The sequence below is a fragment of the Haliotis cracherodii genome, unplaced genomic scaffold, assembly GCF_022045235.1.
Source record: "Haliotis cracherodii isolate W230 unplaced genomic scaffold, xgHalCrac1.p SCAF_18, whole genome shotgun sequence".
Classification (NCBI taxonomy): Eukaryota; Metazoa; Mollusca; class Gastropoda; order Lepetellida; family Haliotidae; genus Haliotis; species Haliotis cracherodii.
In genome coordinates this window covers 4645043-4660604 of record NW_027266273.1, presented here as the reverse complement: position 1 = coordinate 4660604, position 15562 = coordinate 4645043, and the positions used below count along the sequence as shown (strand labels likewise).

The 15562-nt window shown below is 39.6% G+C and overlaps 1 protein-coding gene across 1 annotated transcript in view; it reads right to left on the bottom strand.

Moving 5' to 3' along the window:
• Window positions 1-15562, bottom strand: part of LOC139466013 (titin-like) — a 347974-nt gene that overhangs the window by 156174 nt on the left and 176238 nt on the right. The window contains exons 113-127 of the mRNA XM_071248028.1: window positions 14910-15139; window positions 13745-14030; window positions 13226-13397; window positions 12268-12468; window positions 11263-11521; window positions 10460-10729; window positions 8980-9780; window positions 8452-8718; window positions 7906-8172; window positions 5238-5504; window positions 3895-4254; window positions 2962-3228; window positions 2010-2276; window positions 780-1049; window positions 230-496 (exon numbers count right to left, since the gene is read on the bottom strand). Coding sequence (XP_071104129.1) covers window positions 230-496; window positions 780-1049; window positions 2010-2276; window positions 2962-3228; window positions 3895-4254; window positions 5238-5504; window positions 7906-8172; window positions 8452-8718; window positions 8980-9780; window positions 10460-10729; window positions 11263-11521; window positions 12268-12468; window positions 13226-13397; window positions 13745-14030; window positions 14910-15139 — 4451 coding nt within the window. The remainder of the gene's footprint in view (window positions 1-229; window positions 497-779; window positions 1050-2009; window positions 2277-2961; window positions 3229-3894; window positions 4255-5237; window positions 5505-7905; window positions 8173-8451; window positions 8719-8979; window positions 9781-10459; window positions 10730-11262; window positions 11522-12267; window positions 12469-13225; window positions 13398-13744; window positions 14031-14909; window positions 15140-15562) is intronic.

Sequence of the window (15562 nt, the reverse complement as noted above, 5' to 3'; positions counted from 1 at the left end):
GGCAACTAGGGAACACACCAACCCCTTTGCTACTTAACTGTTTGACAAATTGTGCCCATGTTTGGAATTAAACCATCAGATTGTGCTAACAAGTAAACCACTTTGCCACTGCATTGCTACTCAACCTTCAAAAAGAAGTATATTGGAGCCAATCATAACTGACTGAATCCATCATTTTGCCTTCGGCAGATACTGTTTTTCAAAGTTCAAAGTAAAAAGTGTCACCTACCTTCAACAAAGAGTCTGGCTGATGATTCGTTATTTCCGACAACAATGGTGTATTCAGCATCATGGTATAGAGTAGCATCTGGGATCTTCAGGATGTGTTGTTTTCCATCAATGATGAACTGGTAGCCATCTTCTTCGGAAATGTCAAGGCCATCCTTCATCCAAGCCACAGGAACGTTGTCCTTGGATATCTCACAGATGAAGCTGACGGTTTCGCCTTCAAGACACTCATTGTCTGAGAGTGGCACAGTGATTCGCAGTGGTTCTTCTGTAAACCATAACAATGAATTAAACTCAAGGTCATTTAAGATGTCAAGAAAGGAACGCATCAACAGCTCACACTCAATTATTAATTTTCTAAAAATAGCACGATAACTGAATGGTGAATTTTTACAGCAACAACCTCATCATCCAAATTAGCTCTGTATCTCACAGTATTAGTTATGAAAAGAATTAAGTCAATGCTGTGAATACCTTTTACTGAAATATTTAAGAAATACCAATGTCCCCATTAAGAAGAAATATTTTATAACAGAGCTATGTTCAATTACCGAGAACGGCAACAAAAGCTGTTGTTGACGTATCTCCAACCCGACAAGAATATTCGCCTTCATCGTCAAGATTAATGTCGTATACGAGCAACGACCGATCAGCATCGCTGATCACAAATTCATATTTCTCACTGGGTTGAAGCTGAACATCATCAAAATGCCAGTCAACATGAACGTCTGGCTTCGACAATGTCACATCTAATTGGACAGAGTTATCTCCCTCTAATGCCTCAAGATCCTCTAAAGTCTTGACAAAATACACAGGGGTGTCTGCAAACCAAGCAAGCATGTTAGTAAACTGTTGAACTAAGCTCCATGTCCATTAAACCTGGGCATGGTGCAAATATTGGTTTTAGTCATATAAAGTGTGAGATTTTGGATTAATGTTTTAGTGAGTTAGTAGCGAGAGAGTGGGTTAGGTTTAAATAGTATCCAAGTTATATCATGGTGTGGCAGCTTCATGTATTTCAGGGTTAGTAAATATCTGATAAGAAGCAAAAATGTTACCATCAATAGAAGTGTGGTTGAGTATGTCAGATTGATGTGGGAGGGAAGCACATAGAATGTCAACATTTATCACTTTAGTGAAATAATAAGAATCCTGACACAACAAGGGAGGCAACTTTGCTGAACAAACTGCAGTGAATTTAGATGAACAATTCCCTTTAAAACGAGTAAAGGTCTTATGAATAATTTTGTCCTTAAATATTTTGAACTTTATCTTTGACAAATTTGCTACATAACACCTGCATTAAAAATGATTTTCCCAAAGGCGTTATTTAAACAAGTTGTATCAGGAAGAAAGCAAGTTATCTACAATAGTTTCACAATACATTGAGACTGTTAGACTAGACAAATCCACACACAAGTAAGAGGAAGATATAAATTTTAAAACAAATATACATTGTGACCGTTTTGAATTCATGCAGCTAATGAGACTACTATTGTTGTATTTTAGTTGAAACAAAAGTTAGCTGGATTCCACAAAATTACTGTTCAGACAAACAAACACACAGAAGTACAAATAACAATACTACACTGAGGCATTATGGGAGATAATTCCCACTATGACTGCTCACAAAGACTGTCAATACTTAATATACTACACAAAATTTGATAGGGATAATGACACTGCCTATATTGGAAAAATAAGACTATCCCTATCAAGTGTTGATCAGTATGTTACACATTCGTTCATCTGTTTCCAAATGAAATAAATTTTTTACTGACCTTCCACAAACAAGATAGCAGCTGACTTCTTGTTTCTGATTTTGATGGTGTACTCTGCCTCGTCTTCAAGTGCGACCTTGGGGAAGGTCAGCGTGTGTTTGGTGCCATCCATCTTAATCTGGCGGTCCTCTGTGGAGCTGATCTCGACCTTGTCCTTCATCCAGATGACCTCCATATCAGGTCGGTTGATCTCACAGAGGAGGGTGATGGTCTCGCCTTCAACACACTCAGTCTCCTTCAGGGGAACGATGATCTCCAAGGGGATTTCTGGTGGTGACAAGGACACCAAACATGAACAAAGGGGTATCACTGTGTACTGTGCCTTCCGGTGATACCATTTAACCATCCCCTAACATTTTGTGAGTGAGTTGGGTTCTACACTACTTTGAACGGTATTTCAGTTTTGTCACAGCGCGTTAGCGTCATGTGGGAGGAAAGCCAGAAGCGAGTCTTAGACATTTGCTACTTTTGAGAAACCCATGAGCACAGATTTGGTTCAGACAAACCAAGAATCATTTCAGGTAAATGAGGGATTTGGGTACTGACAAACCAAGAATCATTTAGGACAAATCAGGGCTTCAAACCAAGGTCATAGGTTTGTATAGGTGATGGAAGGTTGCACACTAGGTTGCGGTGCCTTAGACTGGTCCAACCATGACTCCTCCGTATCGTGTGAGTGAGCATGAAGTTGGTAATATTACATCGATATGTGGGTGTATCATAAATTCAGATTTGTCATGTTCACTTTCTTTGGTTCTTTTGGTAAGAAAGAGATATGTTATCAACCGACAGTCTAATGGAGAACATTAAGATCCTAACACTAATACACTGTCCAACTCAGTTTGTGACTCTATGAGGCCCTAGCTCTTTCCATGACGTGATCCACTCCTATGACTATAAAAAGTCAATGTGTCTGTTCAATACATGCATTCAAGATGATGATATATATTACCTTCAACTGTGAGCGGTGCAGTGCTCTGAGCACTTCTGATCATAATTGTGTATTCTGATTGGTCATCCAGTTCAGCAGGGGAGATAATCAGGCGATGGATTTTGCCATCTACCTCCATCTTGATTTTGTCAGATGGTTTGAGTTCAATGCCATTCTTCATCCATTTGGCTGGTTGATCTGCCTCGGTGACCTCGCAGACAAAGGTCACAGTTTCACCTTCCTTGCATGTCTGGGCACCAAGGGGGATTGTAAACTCCAGCGGTGCTTCTGTTTTGTACGAGCACAAATCATTGAGATGGACAGTAATGACAAAATTGTTAAAATATGAAATTTAAGATCAATTGAATTTAAGACCAATTCAGTCCCAGCCAAATCAAATTGCACTGATATAGAATTTCCAGGTAATTTTGAGATAAATTCTTTGTGGATAAAATTTTGTACTGATATAATTTGTAGACCCATGACTATTCCAGATATAGTCATGAAATAATTTACAATCATAAGGTATTCTTGAGTAATCTTATTTCTTTAAAAAAACCCATAATATTCATATTTTTCATATTACTCAAACACAGAGTATCATCAATGATGGTATAATAAGTAATTCAAAATCTGGAAAGAAAATATAACAGTGAGTGAAAATATATCAGATCCATGCCAAATATTACTACATTGCTAGTTTCACAACAAACAACAAGCAGTTCACTGCAAACACAGGATTTATCCGAACACTGATCTATAATATCAGTTGAAATGACTTCAAATGAGGAAACAATTTACCAGTGGTATGACAACAGTACATTTGAAATTCATTGAAGACATTGTTCCACAGCAGAACAAAACCTGAACATTTATTACCGTAAATATCAACAGTTAAAAGAGACACTTTCAAAGAATGATTCCTCATTTCAAGAATTAAATGGACATACACACCTTCTCTGAGACTGAACCCGGTCATGCGTTTGCTACCAATGACAACCACGTAGTTGCCATAGTCGTCGGCCGATAAGTCGTGAATGATGAGTTTATGAACACATCCCTGATCTCGTAGTTCATGCTTCTCACAGGGGTTAATTTCTTCTTCGTCTTTATACCACGACACACGCATATCATGCTTTGAAACCGTGCACGTAAATACAGCCACGCTTTCCGAACCAGTCGAAAAACGTTTCAAGTTCAAGTTGAGTCGCAGAGGAATTTCTGCAAGGCAAGTCACGCATACAACCGTGCAGAGAGAGAGGCGAAGAGATAGATGATGGATGGACGGACGGACGGACAAACAAACACACCGCACTCACACAGGGGTCGTGGGGGTTATAATGGTAGAAATGCTGCTTCATTTTAGTGCTTCCTCAGCTTTAGCTTCAGGCGTCTGAGCTTACAATGAAGCAGTATTCGTGAAGTATAGCTAACAGTGATGTTAATCACAATGAGAATGCTAGACAAGAGAAATATGCAATACATCAGTAAGGAACTGAAAGAAAGAAATATACAGCTGGAAGGAACAAAAGATTAGGATTAAATAAAGAACTAATAAAAAACAAAAAATGAAATATCTACAGCTAGCAACAACTAGAACTATAAGGCTGCCCACTAAAGGTACTAACTCACCAACACATGCAGACGGAAACAACAAGAGGTAGGGGCTGTTGGTATGAAGTAGAATCATGATATCATTGGATATCCCTCATGAATTAAATGAAATATCCTTGGAATAATGATATCAATGGATTTATGATGTCATTGAAATGTCATATCCTTTGAATTTTATATCTTTGGAATAATATCATTGGATTTATATCATCGGGATATGATATTTTGAAATTTAGACAGGCAGTGACAAAAATGTCTTCATTAACGGTACCTATAAGAAAAGGATATTACCAATATCTAAATGGTGTTATCGTGTAAGATGTCTCCATTTTTCAACAGCCTCTATCTTGAAGAACACACAAGAGCTTACACTACACCTAGTAGCAGGGTTTGAATAGATTGACTAGATAAGTTCACATGGCTCAATGCTAATAATGGTTCCAATTTTACAGCACTTTAATGGAAGCACGGTCATACATTTTGAGCAGTTCGTGTGATATATATATATATATACATTTTTAATGTTCTTTCTTTCATTCATGACTGGGAATGAATCAAAATGATAAACGACTTGATTGTGATCATTGTTTGTGGTTTTGCATTTTGACAAATTCAAACCCTGGAAGAATGAGCTTCAGGAAGCGCACTGCAAACAATATGTGAACATCAGACGAAGAACCGACCTTCAACTATTAGTGAGGCTGTGGATATTTTGCCACCAGAAGCTAAACTATATTCGGCCGAGTCGTCCGACTGGACATCTTTGATTGTTAAGGTATACACCTGTCCCATATTAGCAAAGTAATATTTGTCACTGGCAACAAGAGAGCTGCCATCTTTGAGCCAGGTGACATTACGGCTGTCACATGACAACTTGCACACAAACGTGGCGTATTCATGCTCGAACGCTCGTATGTGTTGAAGAGGTGATATTATTTCAACAGGGTTGTCTGCAATCCAAGCAAATAAAAACAGTGGGTCAGAGGATGCTACAAGGGAAACCATTAAAACATATCATGCATGGACAGACCACATCATCATATAAATGTAATACTTTCCTTACAACTAACTGTGCAAACAGTTTATAACTATAAAAAAAAATATATCACTGAAAAATCATTTGAAACAGATATATTTTATATACTACTCAACTTTTGATAGAATATGCCTGTTATTTCATAAAACACAAAATTTATTAAAAATTTAAACTTGTATGAGTTCCATACCTCAGAATTCTTATACACTGAACAAAGTATTGGATATTAGGGATATGACTATTTTGGTGGATATCTTTTTGTTGTGAAGACTAAGCACAAAATTTCATAAACATATCCCCCAAAATATTCGCAATCTCTGATGTAATTTGTTCAGTATAAGTTGAGTAGTATAAATAATATGATTCACAAAAAAAAAATTTAAAAATAGTTTATACCCATAAAACTTTCAGTAACCTCATTATCATAAGAGGCACTGAAAAATCATTAAGTCTACCGCTGAAGTTAAAATAAAATAAAAAATATATCACCACATTGAGGTTTTGCAGCTACAAGAATATGAAGAGCAATCATGTATAAAGTACTTAATGATCTGGTCTGATCTTCCACACCCTTCATGCAACTGTAATGACTCATATCGCCATGCACGTTATACAGTGAAACTAGGTGTCTTGGACCAATATGTCTACCAATATTTCGTGGGAATTAAACTCTACAGCAGGAAGGGGTGATATGTTAATTGAAGCATTTTTATAAAAAATAAGTAAAAGGTGAAAAAGAATAAACAAATCAACTTCTGAATTTTGTCCTCAAAATGCCTGAAAATACAACTGTTAAAAAAGTTTCATAAACAAGAGTGTCACTGTATGTAAAGACGGTAATTATTAACAGTAAAGAAACCATGCTACCTCAACCCGAACCAACCTTTCAGATGCTACTGTATCCAGATATGTATATTTAAAAAATGTCTTTTTAGCAACACCTAATTAAGAAATCAGTATGGTTTAATGCCTGTTTTAGCAATATTCTAACAAAATTATGGTTTGGAACTCCAAGAGTTCACATTGTACCCATGTGGGCAATGAAACCCAGGCATTTGGAATGACCTCTATCTGCAAATGGCTGACATAACTTACACTGTGTAAATTTTAAATCACTTTCCTCATATGACAAGCAAACCAACAGACGACCTTATATAAATAATGAGAGCATTTAAAAGATAATATAAAAACATTATTTATCATTGTAGAAAAAGCCTGTATTTTCACTAAAAGGTTGGTATTGTCCAAGAACCTCATCAAACAACAGCATGCCATAGGTATTCCTACCTACCATTCTCATTGCAAGAACATACAGCATGGCATCAACAAGTAACAATGTATGAAACATGGCTAGCACGAATGTTTGAAATCCAGGAGTTGTCATGACAGACATACTACTCAAAACAAGTTAAAGATCACCCACAATATGAGTGAGTGAGTTGGGTTTAACGCCGCTTTTAACAGTATTACAGTTATATCACGGCGTGTCAGCCCGAAGTGATGCAGGTTTCAGACGTTTACCACTTAGGTGAAACCCACGAGCACAGGTATGGTGCTAACAAACCTAGAAACATAGTCGGGACGAACCGGGATTCGAACCCACAATCATAGGTTTCTGGCGTGGCCAAGGGATGCAACTCTGCACAGCGAAACACAGCGCCTTAGACGACTGGGCCACCCGTGCCCTCCACCCACAATATGAAGTTGCAATGCCCACCAGCCATGACAGATTAACTCAGTCACACGTAAAAAATCAGGTGCTCTTTAACTTCTTCTGAGTAGTATACATTGCACTACTGGGCACCCATTTCACAAAGCAATTCTAGCACAACGCCTGTCGTAAGTCTATATAACAGTATAGGCCTTCAGATAGTCATCATGCTATGATTGTTTTGTGAAATGAGGACCTGAATTCCACTATACAAATGTGATACTTAAAAACAGTCAGAAAATAAATTAATTCATGACCTGTGGTGGATTTCAAACTAATTGCTTTTTCAGGCTGACAAACAGATAGTTTCATACATTCCAAAATGCAAACAGGACATTCGATGATCGTCACAATAACATAAACTGAAAATAGATGATGTAAAAATAAATAAAATGTCTCATTAATAATCGTTTTCCTACCTGGTCACCTGTTCATAAAACAACGAAAATCATGGAACTTTAAATGACCTTTTCTGACAAAAAGGAAACGTCAAAGGACTTTCCGTTACAAAATATCTTGTTCCATGACTTTGGTTGCATTAGCACTGATGCATAAGCAAAATGCGGTTATGGCTGAAATATATATACTATGCAGAGAAATTTACCATCAAGACGAAGCCTAGCAGAGCTCTTCTGGTCGCCAACGACGACCGAATATTCTGCTACATCATCTTTATCACAATCCTTGATGACTAAAGTATGTGATGTGCCTTCCTGTTGGATGATATGCTTATTGCTGGGTTCGATTGGTAAGTTCTCTTTCTCCCACATGACAGTGACGTCCTCTTTGTTCACGTCACATTTGAAGCATGCGATCTTGTGCTCCTCAACGTGTTGCTCAGAAAGCTGAGCAGTGAACTCAACTGGAATTTCTGTTGGCGGAAAAATGGGTGAAGGTGAAGGACAAACATCAAGGTCAAGGTCATGCATTTGGAATCAAGCAACTCCAAAAAGAGAGCAATATTTTGAGAACAAGACCAGTTTCCTCTGTGACGTAACGGATGTTTTAATATATCGTACCACATTTAAGCCAATTTGATTCTCAGGACTTCTGTGAAGCAGTTCACATTAAGATATCTCAGATGAAACAGGACTTATCTGGTCTTATTCTCACCTCACAACAATGTCTATGAAAGATATTGTAGAAATACCTTTAACTGTCAGATTGGCAGAGGTCTTCTTGTCCTCAATCTTGGCAGTTATCTCCCCTGAGTCTGGCAGTGTTGCCTCCTTTATGATGAGTTTGTGGGTGCGACCCTCGCTGAGGATCTGGTAGCGTTTGTCTTCATTGATCTCCTGGCCATCCAGGAACCATTTGGGCGTGGCACCATCCTTGTTGACCTCACACATGAACTCTGCAGTTTGGAGCTCGTCGATGGTCAAGTCCTTGAGAGGAGTCAGGAAGTCTGGGGACAGTTCTGGTAACAGAGAAAACAAAGAATTAACTTTGTGAGAAATGAACTGTTGTGTTTATGTTTCACACAAACCACATATTATATATGTGAGCCTGATGTCTGTAGAAACTTTAAACAGGTTAAATCCTGATTTCAACAGGTGAATTCACCTGGGGCAAGAAGCAGCCCTGAAATGTTGTGAATATACAATAAATGTTTTATCCATGATATTATGTGTTAAAAACCTATTTATTCATGTAAAGTTATGCATCTAAAGAATCTGACCTATCACAAAGAGTGATGCAGTGGTCTTCTTATCATCAGCCATTATGCTGACTGGTCCCTCTTCTTCAACTTTCACATCCTTGATCTGGAGCTTCTTAGTTTTGCCATCAGATATGAACTTGATCTTGTCACTCTCCTTCAGCTCCACATCATTCAGGAACCACTTGACAGTCTCCACATCCCGGGACAGCTCACATACAAACTCAGCAGTGGAGTTTTCAATGGCAGTGACATCATTGAGCGGCACTGTGAACTCCAAAGGAAGGGGATTGACAGTGAGTTGACCTTCTGTGGACTTGTCTCCCACCTTGGCGGTGATCTTCCCTGTGTCCTCAACCATCACATCATCAAGGGTCAGCTTGTGGGTCTTACCATCTCGGACCATCTTGATACCTTCCACCATCTTAAGTTCTTCTCCGTCCTGGTACCATTTCAGCTTGTCTGTTTCTTTGTTCAACTCAACAACAAAGTCAACACTTGATTTCTCATATGTTGTCCTGTCCTCAAGAGGAACAGTGAAGTCAACATCAATCTCCTCAACAATGAATTGGGCTTCAGATGACTTGTTGCCGACCTTGACAGTGACAGTTCCTGCATCTTCTGGGGCCACATCTTTGATGATGAGTTTGTGGACCTTGCCATCATCAACAAACTGGTATTTGGCATCCTGGGTGATCTCCTCTCCATCAATGAACCACTGGACGTTGTCCACTGGTATGGTCAGAGTGCATTCAAACTCAGCGGTTGTATACTCTTTGGCAGTCACATCCTTCAGGGGGATTGTGAAGTCTGCAGAAATTTCTGAAATTATACATGAAGCATTTGGAACCAGCTCACTTCAAGCAAATATGTCCAGTCTCTTACTAAACACTATCCCCTTCAAGACTGTATAAGAAAATGAATCTAGTCATAATGTCTCATACCAGGCCAACAGCCGATAGGACTATTCCTATACAGTAGGAATAACTTTTCAGTGTTACAATTCTATTTATGCATTCTAATGCAGTCTGTGCCCATAGCCTTGGAGTTGGGCTGAGACGCGTCCAAATTTACTACCCGGGTACCATCCACCTATTACCCGACCGTACCTAACATATTGACCTTAGCCTGAAACAAAGTTTTACTAAACTCTGCCTTTAGACCAATGGCAGAAAACGACAAGGGATCATTTATGAGTAAGAGATACAATTAGTATCTTTCTTAGAGTGTAAATGCAACAATAAGCAATTACCCTTAAACTGAATGAGTTTGGTTTAATGCCACTTTGAACAATGTTTCAGTAATATCATGGCTGTCATGGAACACTTTCCTGAAACCCATGATCATGACTATGATGCTGACAAGGCAAGAAACATAATCATGGAGAATCTGAGATTCACACCCATGACCATAAGTTTCTGACACTCTGCACTCTGGAATTGGGGCACCTTAGACAACTGGGCCACCAATACACTTGGCCTACATAATGAGTGACAATTACCTTCAACAGCTAGGTTGGCAGATGTCTTGTTGTCACCGATGACTGCTGTGACTTCACAGGCATCTTCTGGAAGCAAGTTCTTGATAGTGAGAGTGTGTTCATAGCCCTCTGATCGGATGATGTATTTGTCGGAAGGAATGGGCACTGGTTGGCCATTGACGAACCAAAAGACTTGGATATCATCATCGTTGGTCTTGCACTTGAAGGTGACATCTTCTCCCTCCTTGCCCTTGCCATCCTCCAGCTTCATCAGGAAGTCAGCTGGAACCTCTGCATCACAACAGGAACTCAGCATCAGAAACAGGTCATGGACAAAAGATATGTGGCTTAGTCTCTCATAGCAAACAAAAATGAGATCTCCAAGGTTGTATTTTATCAGCAATTGAGTGGGTGAATGTACTTTTAAGCCTCAGTCAGCAATATTCCAGTTATTTCATGGTGGCCTATAAATTTATCACTCAGGGCCAGGTAATTAGCAACAATCCATTCTGTCAGGGTATAATGACACACAACAAGTGGTATACAAATAATCAATCCTCATTGTTTCTTACAAGCATGTGGTACTAGGGACTGAATCCAGCTTAGAATGCCCCCAGACTTCATCTACTTTGATTTCACTCAACATTACATGAACAAGATGTCTATATTATGTCAACCATACATCTGAAATATGTGAAAAAGTCTGTAAAATTGTTTACACATGTACGTTGTATTGATTGCATTAACCCACCTCAACCCAATGAATGTATTTTTTCAGCCCTTCAAGCCATATAAATAGTAATTATTTGACATGACAAACTCACCTATGACATTAAGCTTCGCCTCTGTGATGATGTTTCCATATGCACATGACACAGGACCCTCATCCTTGGGGCGGCACTTGCTGACCAGTAGTGTGTGCTGTTTGCCGTCAGCCTTGATAGCATACTTGGGGCTTGGGATAACCTCTTCACCTTTCACAGTCCAGACGACATTGACATTTGTGACAGAGAGCTCACACTCAAACTTAGCAGCTTCGCGTTCCTTCACTGTCATGTCCTCGAGAGGTACAATCCACTTCCACTGGAAAAGAATAACAATTTCATAAAAATAAAAATGCTATGGTTGACCACATGGATCACATCTCCCTAAGATCCTTCATTCTGAATTGAGGATTCCTTAACTCGTTGTATTGAACATAAACCTGTAAGGTTTCTGTTTGGTGTTTAGAAGAAAGTTAAACATGAAGACTTGACAATTTTTATGGATAATGAGATCTTCATTGTTTGTCAAGAAGTAGCCAGAAACAATCTGGTCCGGAACACAAGTTCATGACATTGTTTGTTTGTTGTTTAATGCCGCACTCAACAATATTCCAGCTATATGACGGCGATATGTAAATAATCAAGTCTGGACCAGACAATCCAGTGATATCATGAGCATCAATCCACACAATTGGGATACGATGACATGCATCAACCAAGTCAGCAAGCCTGACCACCCGATCCTGTTAGTCGCGTCTTACGACAAGCATGGTCACCTTTTACGACAAGCATGGTCACCTTTTACGACAAGCATGGGTTGCTGAAGACCTATTCTAGGCTGAATCTTCACTGGTCTCGTGACATTGGAGTATATGGCATCATCCAAAGAACAACCATCCTTTTGACCACCCAACCCTCATTTCAGTTACCCTAATAACAAGCTAATGGGATGTGTTCTACCCTGAAATCACCAAAAGAACCCAATGCAAACGTCTCCAGTATGTACTCCTGTCAAAGGTTAAATGCTTCAGAATGGTCATACTCCAGACTTGAAACATGACTTACCTGAGTCTTGGGAATAATCAGATGACCCTCCTCCATCTCTTCTGCTTCCTTGAACTTCTGAGGTCGGACATAACGACCCTTCTCCTCCTCAGGTGCCTCTTCAGGAGCTGCAGCAGTTGGGCGCTGGAACTCTGCCTGTTCCAGTTCGGGACGGTCCCTCTTAGGCAGGGTGTAGGAGTATTCGGATGTGTCCATCTCCATCTGCAAACAAGGAGAATAAGACAACTTCAACCCAGGGAATAATCAACTTTTGAAAAAACATCACTCTTAGCATTTCTTACTGCCTGGAAATGTATTTCAGAGTTGAGTAGAACATCATCAACAAGATTATCCACATGATTTAACGAGTTCATGGTAATTCCACCGTCTGAAATATTCAAGCGGTAGTGGACTGTAAATAATCAATCTGGGTCAATGATCAATGCCATGAGTGATACATGTGAGGTGAGGTGAGGTGAAATGGGGTTTAACGTCACATCCACGATTATTGCTCTTATATAGCGACGTGCATGTATGTGTGTCTGTGTGTGTGGCTGCTTGTACTAGGACTGATGCAGATTTATAGCGCTAGGCCACTGAGATACCATGCCGCAGTTTAACATGAATACTCCACTCGAACACAGTATACTGTCACCGAGCTGACCTGTCCTCGTTTTAGCTTCTAAATGCTGAGAGACAGACAGGGTAATAACAAGTACCATACTTTAACGTATGATGTGGCCAGGGATTGAACCACTAGACCACGGAGGTGGTCCATCAGTGATGCACTATCAGCCAGGTTACACATTGTAAACCTTCACAATGTAGATGACTATTCCATATATTCTGTTTCCAAATCCTTACAAATAGATGTCAGTGACATTACAGAGAGACCATTGTATTCAACACTGTATGCTTGGCATTTCATATTGCATGATGACTTCATGACACACTTGATAATTGTTTGTAGTGATATTACCTCTGGTCTTTCTCTCTTGGGCAGCATCTCATAGGCCTGTCTCTCCATCTCCATCATCTGAGGGGCAGGCTTGGCCTCTGGTGCTGGAGCCTCTTCTTCTGGGGTATCCACATGCTTCAGCATGTCACGCCAGTTCAGCTCTGATTCCTCCTCAACCAGGGTCTTGTGTTCTCTGTAGAAGAAGGTTCACAGTCAAGCTCTGTTTGGATCTTGCACTTTCGGTAAGATTTTAATTTTATTTATTCATATTGTGTGAGTGTTTTTACTCATGTTTGATTCAGTTTATCTGTGTTTGACTGAGTTTACCAGTGTTTGTCTGAGTTTACCTGTGTTGTCTGAGTTTACCTGTGTTTTCTGAGTTTACCTGTGTTTGTCTGAGTTTACCTGTGTTGGCTGAGTTTACCTAAGTTGGCTGAGTTTACCTGTGTTGGCTGAGTTTACCTGTGTTTGTCTGAGTTTACCTGAGTTGTCTGAGTTTACCTGTGTTTGTCTGAGTTTACCTGTGTTGTCTAAGTTTACCTGTGTTTGAGTGTCTTCTTCCAGTCAGCTGCCTCTTCCTCCTTGTCCGTCACCATCAGAGTTGCGGGTTCCGACTTGGAGCCGTGTTCGTTGGTGGCAGTGATGGTATAGGTGCCAGCATCGCTAGCCTTGATCTGGTCGATCTCCAGGACGTGTTCATGAGTTGACTCATCCTCGTATACATGGTAACGACCTCCATCTTTGATCTTTTGCCATTTGCCCTTCGACCATTCAACTTTGGGTTTGGGTTCTCCACCAATGGCACTACGGAAGATGGCAGTTTGACCTACAAGGGAAGATGTGAACATGTAGTGCCTGGTTTACAGTGCTACAGAACCTGTCATTGAACAAAACATAATCAAGTGAAACTTTCACATCACCATATCATTTTTTTATTTAAAGTTCATAAGATATACAGTTTTTTTCGCAAGCTCAGACGCTCATACAGTTTGGCCCTCCCTCTATGAAGGTTCCTACTCCAACAAACTCACACAAAGTGAACATCACTTCTTAATTGTAACAAAATATTGTTCACCACTGCTTGGAAAAGGGAATTTGATGTAGAGGATGACAATTTGATATTTAGGTGAGTTGGAGGTGTCCAGGGATTTTAAACAATAAACACATCAGTTCCCCAAAATGCTGGTAAAAAGTACTTTGTCCTTAGTTTTTTTTTCTGAAAAATAACATCCCACAATAATTGTTTGACTCAGATTAAAGAGAAAAAATATCTCAAACAAATATCCATCCCAACCAGAAAACTAAACGACTAATCCCTTAAACAAAAAAAAGCCTTGAATGCAATGACGTTTGGAACGTGGTGATTGTAGAAGGTATATTCTGTTTAGAAAGGCTGAATTTCATTTTAACCTCGTATGTCTGTTATCTACAGCTGAATCAATTATATCAAATACATTTTCATTTGTTTGAAGAAAAAAATATCAACTAATTAGATATGACTGACTTAGAAAATGTCATATTTTGAGTAAAATATAAATCCACAATAATACGTAAATATCTACTTGCTTCTTATTAACACATCATAACTCATCCATAAACACATAAGCGATATTTACATACTTATAATCACTGTTGAGCAATAATACACCTCTTTGAATAAGAGGACAAGGAAGCAAAGAAAGACTCCATGTACAACATCTCTTACCATTAAGCACAGTGCACTTCATTGGTGGCATGACAAACTCAGGTGAGCGACCTCGGACATCCATCTGGGCGGAAGTGAAGACCTCACCGCCGCTGTTCTTGGCACGGGCCTCCACAGTTCCCTTCATGTCCTTGGTGGCCTTGTCAATGACCAGGGAGTGGGTGCCAGTCTTGGGGTTGAACTCCATATGGATGTTGTCACTGGGTTCCAGGACATCTCCATTGAGCACCCTGGGGGTTTAAATCAGGGGATATGTCATGAACCATAAATAATTATTACTTAAAGTATGAGTTAATGAGAATGGTTTTCCGCCACTTTTAGCAATATTCCAGTAATACCATTGTATGAAACTTTGAAAAATGGTCTGCTCATTACGAACCTGGGTTTTCAGACTGATGAGTGAACAGTTTAACCACTACCCAACCACCCTGACTGCCACTTAGAGGTGAGGTGAAATGGGGTTTAACATCGCGTCCAAGATTATTGCACTTGTGCATGTGTGTGTTTGTTTTGCTGCTTGTACTAGTCCGGACTGATGCCGATTTATAGTGCTAGCTCACTGAGATACCATGCCGCAGTTTAACATGAATACCTCACTCAGACACAGTATACTGACTCCGAGCCAACCAGTCCTTGTTTAGCCCCTTAATGCC